This window comes from Megalops cyprinoides, chromosome 10, assembly GCF_013368585.1.
Source record: "Megalops cyprinoides isolate fMegCyp1 chromosome 10, fMegCyp1.pri, whole genome shotgun sequence".
Classification (NCBI taxonomy): domain Eukaryota; kingdom Metazoa; phylum Chordata; class Actinopteri; order Elopiformes; family Megalopidae; genus Megalops; species Megalops cyprinoides.
Window position 1 is genome coordinate 19945205 of NC_050592.1, and position 18507 is coordinate 19963711.

General features: G+C 39.1%; 3 protein-coding genes across 3 annotated transcripts; all 3 read left to right on the plus strand.

Moving 5' to 3' along the window:
- The first annotated feature begins 768 nt into the window (after nucleotides 1-768).
- LOC118784496 (G-protein coupled receptor 20-like) lies at nucleotides 769-1845 on the plus strand. Its single transcript, XM_036538743.1, has one exon. It carries the CDS (start codon nucleotides 769-771, stop codon nucleotides 1843-1845), a length of 1077 nt encoding a protein of 358 aa, XP_036394636.1.
- Nucleotides 1846-4086: 2241 nt separating this feature from the next.
- On the plus strand, nucleotides 4087-12270 carry LOC118785267 (cleft lip and palate transmembrane protein 1-like protein). Its single transcript, XM_036539880.1, has 17 exons — nucleotides 4087-4536; nucleotides 5397-5491; nucleotides 6290-6479; nucleotides 6917-7068; nucleotides 7924-8002; nucleotides 8349-8466; nucleotides 8691-8785; nucleotides 9060-9144; nucleotides 9489-9592; nucleotides 9869-9934; nucleotides 10415-10465; nucleotides 10600-10682; nucleotides 10770-10804; nucleotides 11192-11247; nucleotides 11374-11418; nucleotides 11672-11787; nucleotides 12179-12270. The coding sequence occupies exons 1-17, from the start codon at nucleotides 4336-4338 to the stop codon at nucleotides 12261-12263; spliced, it is 1656 nt and encodes a 551-aa protein (XP_036395773.1). The 5' UTR covers nucleotides 4087-4335; the 3' UTR covers nucleotides 12264-12270.
- Nucleotides 12271-12322: 52 nt separating this feature from the next.
- On the plus strand, nucleotides 12323-17251 carry LOC118785268 (prostate stem cell antigen-like). Its single transcript, XM_036539881.1, has 4 exons — nucleotides 12323-12395; nucleotides 14903-15046; nucleotides 15779-15895; nucleotides 16630-17251. The coding sequence occupies exons 2-4, from the start codon at nucleotides 14944-14946 to the stop codon at nucleotides 16845-16847; spliced, it is 438 nt and encodes a 145-aa protein (XP_036395774.1). The 5' UTR covers nucleotides 12323-12395; nucleotides 14903-14943; the 3' UTR covers nucleotides 16848-17251.
- Nucleotides 17252-18507: the final 1256 nt, after the last annotated feature.

The window sequence follows — 18507 nt, forward strand, 5'->3', positions numbered from 1 at the left end:
GTTTCCATGATCATAAATAATGCATAGCAGAAAATGTGTATGCATGCCAAGTTTTTGTGCTTAAACTGCTTTTGCAGCAGCAATTATTCAATCGGCACTTTGAGGTATCCACAAAATTGAGGGACCAAAAACAACTGTTCACTGTATGTGTAATACTGACAATAACCAGGGATTTGCAGGCAAGATTTTATAGCCATTTCACCAAGTGTTTAGAAGATAGAAGTTAACAAGAATTATAAGATGAAAAAGGTGAGTTAGACCAATCAGTGCCTTTGATGTTTCATCCACTAATATTGCAGGAAATATTAATAATTAGGAATAATTAATTATGTATTTAAGTTAACACCATTCAAGCGGTTAATGACAGTTGATGTTTTCAAAATCTGTTCAATTAATTAATTACCATTTTGGGATGATGTGTACTAATTAGCTATATTGCTTTTGTCTCACCTTAAAGGTCCATACCCTTTTTAGTCTCTTACTGAAAGTATTTGGCTCTGTCAGTCCCTTTGTCTGTCTGTTATATATCTCAGAAACAAAGGGATCCCTTTCATTTCAAATTTCCACTCATAGAAGAGTATGGTTCTTCTGCGCATTGGTTTGAACTACAACTGGCATCTACCATATTGAAAATGACTGGCAACTAGATTTAGCATATGTGAGGGGGTTAAGCTTTGTTGGTGTCACATACTGGCCTAAGGGGGGCTGCACATGAAAAACCAATTACATTCTGTGGTTGTGTTTTCAGACAGGTGAAACCAAAGGACAATGGAGTCCAATTCTTCTGATTGGTCAACACTGTTCAACGTCACAGCCACGGACATACCCGCAAACCACACCTCCCTGGTCCAACGCGAACCATATCTGCACAAGTTGGCGCACCTGGATGAAGGCCTATACAATGACTTCTACAGCCTGTGGATTGCCCTGCTGGTGATCAACGCACTCATTTTCACCGTGGGAACAGTCCTCAACAGCCTGGCGCTGTACGTCTTCTGCCTACGCACCAAACCCAGAACCACCTCTGTCATCTACACCATCAACCTGGCAGTGACAGACCTGCTGGTAAACCTCTCGCTGCCCACACGCATCATCCTGTACTACAGCGCGGGCAAGTGCCTCACCTGCTCCTACCTGCACATCTTCAGCTACTTCGTCAACATGTACTGCAGCATCCTCTTCCTCACCAGCATCTGCGTGGACCGCTACCTGGCCATCGTGCAGGTAGAGGCTTCGCGCAGGTGGCGGAGCCCTGGCATGGCCAAGGGCATCTGTGTCTTCATCTGGCTGCTCGCCATCGTGGTCACCTACTCGCTCCTGACCACAGCCTTCAAGCAGAGCGCCTGCTGCCTGTCCAAGCTCTTCGCTCTGACCGTGTTTGAGTTCTTCCTGCCGCTGGTGGTGATCGCGGTGTTCACGGTGCGCATCGCGTGCGCCCTTGCCAGGCCGGGACTCATGCAGCAGAGCAGGGAGCGGCGCATGAGGGCCGTGCAGCTGCTGGTCACCGTGCTGGTCATCTTCACTGTCTGCTTCACGCCTTTCCACGTGCGGCAGGTGCTCGTCTACTTCTACCCGGACATGCCGCACCACGTCATCGTCTACCACGTCACCGTCACCCTCAGCAGCCTCAACAGCTGCCTGGACCCTGTCGTCTACTGCTTCGTCACCAACAACTTCCGGGGCACGATGAGGAGCGTGTTCCGGCGAGCGGAGGTGGAGCAGACCAGCGGGGATGTGGTCAGCATGCAGCGGAGCTCCAAGGGCTCGGGCACCGCCGTGGCCATCGCACACAGCATGGTCATGATCAACCTGACCTCACCCCTGCCCGGTAGCCTGCCAGCCTGAGGGCATGGGGCCCTGCTGGGGGGACTCTGGAGGAGCAACATGTGGACGTGGACAATGCTGTCTAATATATTCAGAGACTCTTAAATATAGACACTCAGATGAATCTAAACTCTTGAGCAAGTTATTTATGTTCCCATTTCAGAATTTGTTTTTTTTTTAATGAAAAGTGGACATATTTACAAACATGTATACACATTTTTATGGAAAAGGTTAAGACCTATATATATATACACACCTTAATATACTTGTACAAACATCTTAACCTACGCTTTACTTAGTCTTACTCAAAGCCAGTTCATTTTAACTGAATATCTTTATAATAATGGAATAAATGTAAATACTGTAAATTAATTATTCTGTCTTCATGATGTTGAACTGAGCATAGGCCGATAAAGCCTTGTGGCATTTTTTACCTAAATACTTTCGTGACTGAAGTTGTATGTTGTTCCTTGTATGTAGGTAGAAACTTTTATCATTATAATTATTGTTGAATATTGCAGTAGAAGAAAATATTGTACAATCTTTTATCTTTATCTACAACTCTTTATCACAAAAATATATAAAATAAAATATCATGAAAAATCCAAATTTTGATTTGTAAATACTGGCTGGTGTGTTCATTATCATTGACATATGGTGTGATAGATAACACAGACACCACATACAAACACCACACATTATGCACACACACATAATATCTTCCAAATTTCTCACCTCACAAAAAACGACATTTGATTTGTGTTGCCTGCAATGTTCCGCATGTTCTGAAATGGTTTATATAATAGCTTTCTTACTGTTATTAAGACACTCAGGGACACCTCATTAAAATTTACAAGGCTAACATACTGTAAATATTCTTCATGATGTTTTCAAAAACAGGGACTTCTCTGTGTGTGTGTGTGTGTGTGTGTGAGTATAAAAGAAAGAGAGAGCAAGAGAGAGACAGCATCTTAACTAGGGTATTTATACGTGTACATAAATACTCCTAAAAGCTCAAAGTGTAACAGAATATTATGGAGTGCCACATTGGTATTGTAAATAGAAATGCTCACTGTCATCAGGCCAAGCCTGATTGGACTGGCCATGTATTCCCCTTATTAGCATGGAATACACAAAAAGAGAAAATGATAAAGTAACGGTCTCCATTAAAGCGGGCTATCTTAACTCATATTCTGTCAGTTTTCTCTGTAAATGTGATGTCACAGCTGGTCCTCATTTGTTCCTTGCTGTCGTAACATATATAACAATACTGCAACCTACTGGTCAAACTTCTTTTCTTGCTGTACTCACAACTACATACAGTGCATTCTGCTAATGAGAATTGCATCCATATAGAACAATTTGATTTTGTGTAAACAGTTGATCATTGAAAGCTGCATTCCAAAAAAAAGTTTAAAATGAACGGTCATGGTTTAAACAACGTTTATTTCTTAAATAACAAATTGTATAGTGTTCAGTGTTTTGTATGGGCCTAATCTTGTATTCAATAAAACTTTTCAATCTTGCAAATTGCTAGCACTGTGCTGTTCGAAAATACTTTAGCACAGTCAATGTTATTTAATAAATGAAAACATAAAATAATGAGTTGACACATTAAGTTATACTGAATGTCTCCAGGAGACGCAGCGCTGTGGAGCCTTGCTGGTTTATATTTCCTTTCATGATGTTAAGCCTCGTCAGTTTATTCACACAATCTTAGACATTGAAGCCTGTGCAATGAATGCTGTTATTTCTCAGCTGCATGACTTTCTATGGTAAGACTCTGGGTAGCAGCTTTTTTCTTCTAGAAAGCGTTTTTCTAGGGGTTCTAGGGGCTGCCATATAGACACCCTAGCCAAAAGAAGAAGAGGAATAATAAGAAAAGGTAGAAACACAATGGGTGCCTACGCAGCTTCGCTGCCTGGCCCCCAGTTACACGCAACTTGCTTTGGTAGATTTGGTAGTTTGGGAGATTAATTGCATTGTATTCACACTGTAACGTGTTTTCATTAATCGCGAGCCACTGCATCAAATCAGAGTGACAGTTCTGGCCCCGTGGCAGACAGAGGATCAGCTTTATGGTCGTTTTCCCAAGAGCACTATTCAAATATGGCATGACAAACTGATCCTGGATCAGCTGGTGGGTAGATATTACCCGGAACAACCGAATACACCATCAGGTAGCGCGAACGGAAGAAATGTGTCTCGGGAACGTGCGAAAATGAGCAGGATCCGATCCAGTGTGATCAAAGGAGCTATATAGTATGCAAAACAATGTGGCTGCCTCCTGTTTTCGTGTAATTTATTCGCTCTCTTTTTGAATATATTGTAAGACTTTGAGAAACCTATACAAACGATCAGATGAGGCGCAGCCGTGAGCATCTTGTTCCATCTGGTTAAATCTATTGCGGTCGTCTATTGGCAAGTGTAAACCGTTGCACGTTTACGTGTTTTATTGTTCAGCGAGTCATAGCTACATGGCTAGATCTTGCTAGCCCTATTTTAGCCAAAATGTTCCCTGCATGCTACTCAAAAGCTCCTAACGGCAAGTTTCAAAAGACATCTTTCACCACCCTGATTGCAGGGGTGTTTATAGTGTATGTGCTGCATACTTGCTGGATGATATATGGTATTGTTTATACCAAACCCTGCGTTAATTTCAAAGGCGACAACTGCATTGCGTCATACCTGGCAGAAAAACCTCGACTTCAGGTTTGTTTGCATGAATAGCCCTGTCAAATGTCAAACATTACAAGAAGAATGCATCCATGAACCACTGGACTAGTGTAGCTAGCGGCCTAATGTACAATAGTTCATCTTTTGTCTATTCCTGTTAAGCATACCGAACGTTAGTTATGCCAGCCTTGATTGCTTAGGTTTCATTCTCTATTCAGCACAATTTTTAAAATTTACTTTAAGGTTTTCATTTAAGGTTTTTTTTTACACCTTTCCGTATGACAGCACTTACTCCCCCCGTGGCGATGTTTCCTATGATGGCGTTACGGGGATGGAGCTTATTCCGTATCTCTGCGGCTGATTGCCAAACGCGATTGAATGCGCTCGGTACATCTTTCCCCCAGCTTCTTCAGGTGTATGCACAGCTTGGTTTGCCATTCGTCAGACGTAAACTAAATTCATATATGTTTTAAAACTGAAGCATTTTTCGGCGTGGGGGCATGTGTGGGCGTATCTGGTGTCACATTAATCAAAATTGAAAAAGAGATGTAGGGGAACAGATGAAAACGTATTTGCAAGTTACAGTCGTGTGAAGTTGGCGCTTCTGTCGCCAGTTCCAGGGATGTTTCAGAGACCATCAAGACCTTTTTTTCTGAAAGCACCCAGCTAAAAAACTGGTTTTCCAGTTTCAAAAGTGAATAAATGGTTTTCGGTATTAACCCCGCAACGCATCTGTACATCAACGGTGTCCTAACTGGATGAATATTTTACATTTCGTATTACGGATAACAACATATGAGCTTGTATTGTCTTACTGGTAATGTGATACATTGGTATTATTTTTTTCTTTTTGTTTAACTCTCATTCTTTTAATAATTTCATTAAAAACAAACCAGCTAAGCATTTATACATCCCTGAAACCCAAAGCTGATGGTGAACACAGACTCATTTTCACTGTGGAGGACTTTGACATATATTCCAGTTTTGAAAGGTAAGTCTTTCGCCTCATTTAGATCACTGTCAGGGGGACGGGATTCAGTGAGTTGCAGTACATTGTCCTGAGTTCTCAAGTAAAATATGCACAGAAGTATTTTCTAAATTTAATTTGATGGCATTAACAAAAAGGGTTATGACACTTAAAAGCAATGCACATTGCAGCAGGATGACCTCAGCGATGACCATCGCTCATTTGGAGGCAGCGTGGAGCGCAGTTACATTAAGCAACAGTCAAATGTTGATTTGAGTTAAGGACTTCTGAAAGAATTATACATACACTTTACAGGGACATTTCTATATATATATGTAAAATATATGTACATTTTATATTTATAGTGATGGGAAAGGGAGGCTCTGTGAACCTGATAATATGGGGAGCAGCTATGCACTGTCAACCACTGACTTGAATGAAGCAATTTAAAGATGGTCTGCAGAACTACGGGAAAGACTTTGGTATCTGTGAGTCTCTCACAGCATGTAAGGCTCCATTTTGGAATGCCTGAAACTTCGCTCTCTCGTCACTGGCATGTAATGCACTCTCAGACAGGTACTGATTGGAATCAGAGGTGTATTCTCAAGGAAAATACAGCACCCACTCAAAGAATCCACAGAAAATAATATATAGAGACCATATATTAAAAACATGTTATTGTTATATTTCATTACTAGGCACTTTGTGTGTGTTAACATAACTGCTTGTATGCTTATGTGTCATCAACTGTCCTGTGCCTATGTTCTTCTTTGAATCTGCTCAGTCCTCAGCAATTTTTCATGGCTTTTTTCCCCATTGAAGGACCATAAATGTTTCCCTGCCGACAAAGACGCGTGACAACGGGACACTGTATGTGCGGGTGTTCGTGCACCACGCTGGCATGTCTCCCTGGCAGGACAGCAGACAGGTGAACCACGTGGCCCAGCTCACCACCTACATGCTGCCTAAACCCAGTGAAGTTAGCTTTATCTCCAGCCAGGAAACCGCATGGGTAAGATTCAAGATTCAAGAACTTGTGCAACTCATTGTGAACTCATTGTGCAAGCACAACTCAATTGCAAGTGTGTCAGCCTCCAACGGTGCCAATTTATATTCCAGAGGTAAGAGGTACCCCCCGCCCCCTCACAAAACCCTCATGAACCTAAGAGCTTTCTTTTATGCTGTCTTCCCGAAGCATGTGATGTCCTGTTTGTTACTCCAAAAATGCCATTTAAAGCAGGGGAAGCATACACTCTATTTTTAAGTTGCCACAGTTGTATTAACCCGATAGAGTAGGCACATCATTTGTAATGAAGCTTGCATTTACTGCCTGGATTGACTGACCTTACGTTTGTAAAAGATAAGGTTGTGCTTTGTGATTCTAACAGGGGAGTATGTCACCATGCAGGTGTTCCCTTCTTTAACCTCTTTGAGTGTGTTTGTCCCTAGCAGGGAGAGGAGCGGGAGCATTCGGCAGAGGCAGCCACAGATCCGCAGCCCATCCCACACTGGCGCTCTCGCCTCACCTTTAACATCATGGCAGAGGATTTCGCCTTCAGCAGGGGAGCTGTGCCCAGTGATGTCCAGCGCTACCTCAGAGTGTATGCTGTCTATTATTTATTTGCTCATGTGTAAGTCCAGGACAATTTAGAAAGCTTACATCTGACATTATTCATTGTCGGAGCTGGATATTTATGGAACCATATTCAGGTTAACTTTGTGGCCACGATCCAACCAAGACTTGAACCTGAATAGAAAAAGAATGAGGATTCTGTGTTTTTTCCATTTCCATATGCCTCCCATAAACAAATGCAGCAAGAAGAGAATTTGAATTATGTTTTATGGAATAGAATTTTAAAGAATTACTGTGAGAACCATTGCAAAATGGTATGTAGGAAGAGAACTGAGTAACAGGCAAGATGTAGTTTAATACTCAATATTGATGTCCCCTAACTCGATTGTTAATAATGCAAGCATATGTAAGCTCATTTCAGACTAACATATTGTGTTACTATGCTGTATTTCCAATTACATGTGAGTTTTTTTGTTGACAATTATAAATAATTACAATTTGTTAACGGCAGCAGAAGAAAACCCTGTATTAAGCCAGCGTATGTAAATTATTTAGTAATTTATCATTTTGTAGCTTCCAGTTACCATATTGTGGTAGTTTTAAACCACTGTTCACATGAACAAATATAAATGTGCAAGGAGTGAGGGGCATTTGACCTCTGATGCTGCTGGGAGGAATATGCAGACAACGGTATGAAGATGGTATGATGGTATGAATTGCTTTGTGGTACAGTAGTGATACACAGGGTCATGGAGGAAGTATGAAGGGAGGCCTTGAGGATAAAGAACTGTACAAGAATGAAAGATAAAACACTTTAAATAGCACCATTCCAACAGAGGCTGGTGGATTAATCTCAGTGTACAATCGCCTATGTGCTTTTCAGATTTCAGAGTGAAAAGAAAATGTTGTACCTTCCGGTCCTTTTCATTGATGAACTCAGCAACAGAGTGAGGGACTTAATGGTATGTGGCAATGTTTTTATTGTGTTGTCATTCTCTCTCTGTTTAGTGAGCTAAAAGCTGATAGACCTTTCATTGTAAACTAACACATAACAGTACGTTTGACTCCTGAAGCATTCTGGACTCTTGTGACGTTATACACTTAAGCAGATTAAACACATACTATGACAAAAATAAAGTCAGTGTGATTAAAATTGGAGCAGATGCATTCTATGTAAAAAGTCAATTTATGTAATTATCCAATACACAGTAATAGGGAGCTGACCATATAGGCATTCATACAAATTATAAGTGAAAAGAAGAGCCAAAGTATTTGTTCTGGTAAAGATGCGAAATGCCTCTCTTGCAGGAGATAAACAGCACAACAACAGAACTCCCATTGACGCTATCACACAACACCATCTCCCTGGTAAAGTTCCGCATCTGGATCCACATGCAGGACATAGTCTACTCTTTGCAGCGCTTCGGTAAGGAAAGTATAACTCAACTGCCATTTTATATGTGTTCCCTCATAACTTTCACACTGAACTCATATACTCATATAAAGCAATGATGTGAGTTGTTTTTGCATTTTTTTGTGACAATGAAATACTTCACTTGAATGGAAGAATAATTTGGTAGGTGTAAGAAATTCCAAATGCTGATATGTTTTGCATTCATATCATTTTGTCATTATTCTGATATTTTTAAGGTTTCACTGAAAAGGATGTGGATGAGTTTAAAGGAATCTTTGTGGATGCCGGCCAGTACTTCTTATCACTGACTTTTTTTGTGGCCATGTGTCATGTGAGTTTCTAAACATTTTTTACTTGGAAAACGTCTATGGACTTGAGTGTCCAGATGTCTTATTTGTAGCATTTAATTTGAATTGCTTCAAGAAAATAAATATTTTAATATTTTTGTCATATATACAAAGCATGATACCATGAAGGCCTTGTAAGTTGCTCTTAATATGCATGTCTGCCAATTGGATTATTATTATTGTTATATATCATCATGAGTAGTAGTAGTGGTAGTAGTAGTTGTTGTGTTAATACAAGCATATGGTCATGTTCTGTAGCTCCTTTATGACTTTTTGGCCTTTAAAAATGACATCAGCTTTTGGAAAAAGCAGAAGAGTACAGCAGGCATCTCCACTAAAGCAGGTGAGACCATGAAATCATCTTACTTCAGTTTTCCCTACTTGTTGCTGGAGTTCCTAAATTAATTATACTGAAAACTGATGATAATGAACTTGTAGTGGCTGTGGTTATTACTTCTTCTTCCACTAGGGGGAGCAGAGTCATGCAATTGCCCCAGGTTATCTGTTTCTTTGTCTGTTTGTGTGTTTCTTGTCTGTCATTGAACTGGAAGTGAAAAGATTCTGGACAGATCTCGGTGACATTTAGATTTTATATTTGAAATGAATTTGCTTTGGGATGGGTACATTTTGAGGTTATGTGACAGCATGTAGGTGCCACCTCTAGTTTTTATTTTTTGTCCTTTCCAGTGTTGTGGAGGTGTTTCGGCACTGTTGTGATCTTATTCTACCTCCGCAATGAACAAGTCAGTCTGCTGGTGCTAATTCCTGCTGGAATCGGCACTTTGATTGAGGTATCCAATTATCGTTGTACTTAATGGGAACCATTTCAGTTTGTCCCGATTTAATTTTGCTTTCCAGCTTAACCGTACACATGCATGGTCATATCACTGCTTATGTTACCAATATTTTTTTTAATATGATACTTTGTAACAGGTTTTTTTACTTGCTGTTCTGTTCATAGATTTTTTCTTGAACTGTCTGTCTAACCATCATTGTGACAATGTCATTCCCTCCTGATCTGTCCATCTGTCCCCTCAAATTCTATTCTGTTTGCACTGTCTCTGCAGGTATGGAAGGTCAAGAAGGCCTTCAGGATTCAAATTCTGTGGTCTGACATAAAACCAGTTTTCCAGGTCAGTTATTATTTATAATTGTCTCAATAATGTGTTTTTTGAACCACTTAAAGATGAAGTGTTTTATGTTCTATGTTGTAAGTGTGTGGGCATTACAACAGGCGTTTGGATGTTACTTTTTTTCTGATAACATGTATCCGTCTGTACAGAAATAAAAGTACATTTGAAAATGTGCATACTGTCCACTAATACTCCACAGGCGGGTGTGTTGAATGAAGTATTTTCTATCTGTATGTCTTTGGTGATCTTGTGACATATTTGTTTGGAAACTAATCTTGCAACCAGAATACTGCGATGTCCCCTGAACGGGACACTGTTGCTGTACCTTTCTGGCATGTTCTGGATGTTCATCTGCATCACCTCAGTAAAGATATACAGCTATATTATTAGGCACTATGTAAACTGTAAGGTATGTCAGTTAGCCTGGATAGGGTTGTCTGTGGAGAAAATAAATCATTTGAAGGAATGTTTCTTCCACAGTTTGGAAAATCCAGCGAATCAGAGAAGAGGACTGAAGAGTACGACACTCAGGTCCGTTTACAGGAAAATTATGCCTTAAAACACAGCTACATCCAGAAGAATTTAAAACTCAATGACTTATTTGCGTCCAACACCCCCTTCCCCCCAAAAGTTGATTTCTTACTCCAGTTGTTCCCTCTGTCCAGGCAGTGAAATACTTGTCCTACTTCCTGTGCCCATTGTCCTTGGGAGGAGCCATTTACTCTATCATATATGTCAAATACAATGGGTAAGAGATCACATTTTATGGTTACCGTTCTATTTACAAAGGTCTCTCCTCATCATAGGATTTCAATCTTTCTTTCTGTGTCAACAGCTGGTTCTCATGGTTAATCAACAGCCTTGCTTATGGTAAGCATGAATACTTTACTGTACATTTATGCATCATGACTTTATTCCATCACCTATTCCAAGTTTACACACGCTAGGGGTACTCCAGTAAAGCTGCATGTAAAATGTACAATAGGCAATGGCTCAAGCCAACATCAGCACTAAGGTGATTTGTCATTGAATTTGATCAGTGATATTAAATAAACATTTCATTTGTTTCTTACTGTACACATCACATCTGGTGTTCATCACAATTGTACTGTGTAAGAAACAAAACTACTAAGATGCTAATGTTTGTCACTACAAGTTCAGTTCAAAGTGGGATGGTGGATTGAAGACCCTTGTTATTACTGGTCAAGATAAATAATATCAAATCCTAAGTCAACGGTGCTTCTTCTTTTTTTCCAGGAGTTCATGGTTTTGGATTCCTCTTCATGCTTCCTCAACTTTTTGTTAATTATAAGGTAAGTATCAGCCCTCATAAAAAAAAATCATTAAAGCATTTATAGTTCATATGATAGTATATCCAGTGAAATTGAAATACCCCCAAAGGAAAATATGTCACGTTTTATTCATTTTCATTCCCACAGCTAAAATCAGTGGCACATATACCCTGGAGGACATTTATGTATAAAGTGAGTTTTTTTATTTCTGTTTTATACGTCTATATTTGTCGGACATTGACATAAACAGAATGGATTTACATGAAGCCTGATTCAAAAAGAGGAAAGGAATTACTCAGTCATACCTTTATTTAATTGTACAAATTTTAGTTTAACATAAAAGCATAAAACTAAAAGCTGAAGATTGCTAAAGACTAAGTCTCAGTGTGTGGTTGAAACAGATATATAGACCTGATGATGAACATAATAATTGTTTGATCACTAGGCGTTCAACACTGTCATTGATGACATCTTCACTGTCATCATCGGTATGCCCACCTCCCACTGGCTAGCCTGCTTTAGGGATGATGTAGTCTTCCTTATCTGCCTTTATCAAAGATGGTGAGTCACTCAGGGCTGCCCCAGACATCCGCACACCGCTAATGCCTAAATGCAAACTCATAGCAAGTAGCACTGGATCTTTCTGATGTACGTAGTCATACAGTATACAACAATGGGTTTGAACAACAGAATCGATATTTCTGCTAGGTGCATAAAATTGAAATTGTTGAAATTATTATTATAATAATTATTATTAAATTGAAATTAAACAAAATTAAATTGATTCATTAAAAAATATTTGCCAATATAAATGGGTAATATGTAAAAATGTAACATATGTATGTTCCTCTAGATCCTCTAAGGGATTTAATATGAAATATTTTTTTATGTGTGTATCAGTACAGTATACCTCCCCTTTTGCTAAAGTCACCTGTGTTTTTTCCACCTGAAGGCTCTATCCCGTAGGCGCAACCAGAGTTGATGAGTGTGGAGTGTTGTACAATGTGAAGCCAAAAGGAAAGCTACATAAAGACTAACGCTGACCCTAGCCCTTTGCTGAGGAACGGAAAGAAAGTGAACAAAGCAGTGGAAATATGTGTTGAACATCCGTGGGTCTTTGTGCAATGGTGCTGATGACATGCTGAGGGACATTTAAAGGTAATTTAAAGGTAATTCTTCTTGCCGCTGCTTCTTCTGCTGTGCTCAGAGCTAAGCGGACGTATCGGTCTCTGTTGTTAACCCTGACCTGTAGAAAAGCATGAGGCCGCCCTGGTCTGCCTACACTCTTGTCTGCCACCATTAGGAAAACTCACTTGCTCCTTGGCTCTCTAGCTCTGCTGTATTTAAAAAGAAAGTTCAACTGTGTGAACTACAGTACCAGTCAAAAGTTTGGACACACCTGATTAAAGTAATGGGAAACATACAATTACATGGACACACCTGATTAAAGTAATGGGAAACATACAAATGCATTTTGATCTAACAACTTATGCTGAAATGCTTTAAAATTGTTTCTTAGACAAATATAAATAGTGAAGTTGAAACTTTCCAAAAAACATACATTTTAAAAAATATTTTTAAGAATCTAAAATATAAGAGTTTTGATTTGTTTAATACTTTTTTGGTCACTGCATAATTTCATTTGTGTTATTTCATAGTTTTGATGTCTTTACTATTATTCTGAGATGTAGAAAATAGTGAAAATAAAGAAAACCCTTCTATGAGTAGGTGTGTCCAAACTTTTGACTGGTACTGTATATGGAAATGTTCCCTCTCTAGGTGAAGTATCTGAGAATGAAAAACTTGATTGTGCCAAAACAACACTGATGTAGGCAAATACTTCAGGAATTTAAGTTGGGGGATGGTGAGAGGCAGGGGGGGAATTCTTTTTTTGATGCAAAACAATGATTTGTTGATTTCATCAGCACTCACCAGCACTGTTCATCTGGTGTTCACAGTACTGATGTCTGAAATCCTGTGACTTGGGGAAAGGGTTAATGTTTTGTTAAGGATCTTTATCTGGAATTTTCCAGATCTATATCTGTCAACAATACATGTCAGTTTCATTAGTGGTCAGATTTTATATTCTTAATCTCTTTAACTTGCAAATTTAAAATGTAGCCAGTAAAAATTCTCAAAATAATTTTTTTCTTCAAACACCCACAATTTGAAGACTGAACAGTTCAGCACATCTGTTATAGGTACACAGACACTCAAACTATTTACCATAGATGTCATGTTTTCAGTAAGATAGATTCGTTATTAGAATTTAACAAAGTTATACTTTACATAGAACTCCCAGTGAACTATTACCAATAGCAGTCTAACTGCTAGAAAAGCTCTGATTGACATATATGCCATTATAGAGTTCATACATTTCCTTTGTACCTTAAATACACAGGCATCCTGCTGGCTGGTATTTCTGAATTATGTTCATTCCAAATGGATTTTAAATGGAAGTAAATGGACTCATGGGCACATCAATACATCACAATGAAAGTAAACATATACCTGGTGATACTGACCTTTCATAACAATAAGACTTTAAATGAAGTTTAGTTACAATTTGTGTAAGGGGGAAGGAGTCACTGTTTGAAAGTCAGTCACACATGTCATGCTCAAACAGTGTCTTCACAAAATGTATAAATTACACTAAACACAATTCAGCTTCACAAATGGTGTTTAACAGTTTCGCACCACATCAAAATTAAAACATTTGAACAAAAGTGAAATTCATTCATAGTTCATATTCAGATTAATTCATTTTTCAAATTTTAGAATGAATAATTAATAGTAAATAATACTTCTAAATACATAGTAATGTCCAAAAAACATATAGTCAGCTTTTGAAATCTTTCTCTCTCTGTCCTGGCATCACAGAAATGTCTGAGAGATCATTGGCTGGCAGCGACAGACTGATATCCACGTAAATGTGATGATATCTCTCATCTTGTCCAAGATGCCTAGTTTCATCTGATCTCTGAAGTAGTCTGTCCTGTTTGCTGATTGTTTGTTTGATGGGAGGGAAGGAACTACATTCCTCAGAATGAAGACAACTAATGATGAAAGGACCATGTATTGCCTATACACAATACTGATGTTTAATATCGGTACATACAATATTCTCTCAGAGGAGCGAATTAATGGGTAACTGTTGTTCACATTAAATAAAAAAAGAATGTGCTTTGAAATATTTCCATTTTCCCACTCAAAGCAATACAAACATCAGCTTGTTAAATCACTCCAATTGTGTAATGACATTCATTTACATTAGGATTATGGTACATTCACATACAGTATGATGAAATAAGTATGAATAAAATTAAACTGGTTGTGTTACGTGTGGTTTGTGTCTTCCATATAAGTACAACGGTTCGGTGAGAGTGCAAATATTTGTCTAGCTTAATTCACACTTTAAACAAGTGTTCATTATCAGAAGCACTAACAGTACAAATGTGTATGTCCAAAACTTGCACCATGAGTGCCTGTAATCTGTATGCAACTTTGCAGTTTTAGCAATGGCCACAAATTGTGACAGGAACTGTTTATAAGTTTAAAAAAAAACATAAAGAATTGATTTGTAGTCGCAGGCTCACATGCCAGGAGTCGCAACACCAACGTGATGTTGGTCTAAAGAAATAAAAGAACAGTAGCACCACGTTCTTGTGCCACCCAGCTGATGCGAAAGAATGTGCTGTGGGTGGATCTGCTCCAAGAATGCTGCAGCTTTCCATCAACACTGCCCACACCTGGCCAAACCTGCAGGAGAACATGAGGGGTCTGTCGTTTCTCCTTCTCTTCTGCCTCGCCATCTCTGCAGGTAATGTGAACTATTGACAATCTCAAAAAAAAAAATCCCACGTACAGAAACTAGAACAGTTCAAATAGTGGTGCTGAAACAGAAAATTTATGGTAATCTTAAAAACAAAGCAGGGTTGCAGGATTACAGAATATTCATCTGTCACTCTGTGGTGTAATAGAAATGAAGGCCTTAAGAGAAGTACCAGTTTAGGTTAGATCAGTTTATAACTATGAGGAAAAAGAGGACTTGACCAGCACAGGAACTGACAATCATTCACCAGCATAGCCGTTAACGCAGTATGTAGTTTCAACAGTTCCACAGAACAGCTCAGTGAATTAGTGAGTGTAAGGGTGTATCTAAGTGCGGCAGTTTGTGCCGCAAATATTTCTTTGCTAAACATTGAAATTCCACTTCATTGCTGTATACTTCTTCTCAAAATGCCGAAAAGCATGCTGTAGTTGAGTGTAGTGGAATAGAAACATATTTTAATGTTTAGATCTATGGTTTAACTTTTCAATTATTTTGTGTTAATTCATCTGAACACATATAATCCCTGTAATAGTGGTTTATGTTTACTGATTACAGTTTAGAGTAAGGCCACACAGTTAAAGAAATTGTATTACTTTCTTGATCTTTCAAAGATCATACAAGCGGCACGACTGTTCTACCTTTGAGCAAGCACTTAACCTGAATTGCTTCAGCAAACATATCCGGCTATAAAAAACTGAGTGCACAGTCTGTCTATTTCAGTTGCTGCACTGAAATGCTACGTGTGCAGCTCCACTACAACCAATGAGGACTGTAACCAGAACACACAGACCTGCCAGGCTCCACTGGACACCTGCATGACCACTGTGGATATATCAGGTGAGAAAGCAAGAAAACAAGTGAACTGTGGGGAAAAATAAGAATAGTGTGAGGACTGTTGATTCCATAGTATTGATAATTAGATGGAGTTTGGTCCATTTTTACAATTGTTTTGTTTTTTTTTTAATCTTATTTTGTTTTCACATTAACTAAGACAATCATCACAAATGACTTCCTTTTTGTAAATATACATTAATTTATCTTCAAGCCAAGCCAGCCGTAATACCTGGATTTCTTAAAATTGATTATAACTTAATTTTTACTAGAAAGCAAGTGTCCTCATTGTGACATCTTCAGTATGGCAGCTTTTCATCTGGATTGCTGGCTGAGAAGAAGGCTTTTTTGCAGATCATTCCAAAACTACCTTATCTTAACTTTATCAAACATCACATAGTCTACACCACACCCACATCCTATCAACAGAAACATCTCCTGTGGTACTCCATGCACTTGAACTCACATGAGTATGTGAAACAGAAGCAAAACACAGGAGATTCACTGATTTTTTCCTGTCTCTTTGATAAAATGGATTTGTGATGCACTGACAGCGTACCTTTAGGCAAGGTTTCCTTTATGTAGGTTAGAATCAGAACAAGGGGCAAGCATCAGACACTATTAGACATGACCATTAAATACAGAGTTAGGTAAACCATCCACCAAGTTGCAGCCGGCAGGGCATATGACTTACCACAGAATTCACCACGACCCTAAGGTTTACTTGACATTGTCCACAGGGAATATCAAGGCCATTGTGAAGCAATGCGCCAGTGCAGCCACCTGCTCTGGAGCGGCGTCCAGTGCCTCTGTGGACTCCAATGGCAACGGGAACACAGTGATGTGCTGCAACACTCAGCTGTGTAACGTCAGCGGGGCGTCCACTGTCAGACTCCACACGCTCTTGCTCGCTCTGCCAGTCTGCGTTCTCTCCGTCTTCCTTCTGATCGGCGGCTGATAACTACGGCACCACCACACTGTGCCAATGGCTGCTGCCTGCCTCTCAAAAACTACTACCTGCTGCACTGCACTTTCAGGAGAAGCCATCATCTTTCCTGTGCTCTCACTCTGGAACCTGTAAACATCTCCCTTAGTGTTATTTATGAAACTGATGTTTTTTCTTGTAACAGCTGTCAATTTCCATTAATATTTGGGTTAGCATTCCACAGAAATTGAATCTCAGCAGTCGGCCATTTTTTTTCTCCGTGTGAATTTGACGTAATGAAAACTATGCATATGTTTTCTTCTTATTATATTTGTTTGGGTAAATGACATATGTATGTACTAAATACATACAACCACAGAACATAGCACATAGAAGTGTTAATTACTAACTTTGGCTGTTTCCAATGTAGTTGCACACGCGATCACATATGTAAAGATCACATAGTAATGACAGTAAGACTCTAGGGGAGAAGTTGTATACAAAACTCGTATTTTATAAAATAAAATATTGTAAACTGAAAGGTAACAAATGTTTTCTTTGAGTATACACCTTATTTCACGCACATTTTTATGCACTTCTGCTAAAGCACATAAACTACAAATACAACCATCCACTATTGATACTTTATAAATCACTTGTTCTTGTAGTATAACTGTGTTTGTTATGATTGAACTATTCTCATTGAAGCCTTGCATCATCAAACTACATCACATAAAACTAGTAATGTCTGAATTGCATCCTGTTAGCTCTGTGTTGCACATAACCAACTGAAATGAATTGGTACTTACAACATAGAAGTTCTTGGAAGGGCATTAAGCAACTTGCTTGATTTTGTAGTATGTACAGTATGACATCACATAAAATCACCGGATGCACGTTTTAGGTCATTTCTCCAGCATTTATAAAAATATGCAGCTACATGAAAACAAACCCTGCATGTATGTTATAGTTAAAAAACAAACAAACAAAACATAGTTTTCACACCTGGATGTGTATGTACTGTACAGAAAAGCCTACCTACTTAGTTGACAGGCTTTTCTGCCTAGTCATTTCCATAAGTAGTGACTCCACCCAGGCCTTCTGCCTTACAGTGAGCCTTATACTGGAGAAGCATTTCTCCACTGTGTAAGTGGGTCTGGATAAGAGTATCTGCTAAATGACAATAAAGTAATGCAATGTGTTGCCTAAGAGGGACATTCTCTCTAACCCTGGTATTACCTGGGTACATCATGGCACATGAGTGGAAAAAGGACTATTTATGAGTGTCTGATTCATGACAATGATGCCACCTGATAGCGTCGCGACACGAGTTATTCCTAAATCCATTACACTTAACTCAGCTGCATGCTACCTTGAGCTTGCAAGCTTTGCGTACGTTAACAGGATTCAGTTTCACCCAAGAGCAGCAACAGCTTGTTTTCCTGGTCAACCATTCCCTTACAGATTTTAGTGTACTCAAGTTCTTCTCCATCCCTGAATGCTGCAAACTAAAGCTATCGCAGAGGTGGACCCTAATGAAACACTACCGAGTCCTCAAAGATCCCTGTGTTTCACCAATTGTGCTAACCCTGCCCTCTCGTGTAGTGTGAATGCCTATTTGCATTAGAAATCATATACTATCAAAACACTTCTACGTGCTCATCACAAGAAACACCACAAGTCTTCTTGTCTG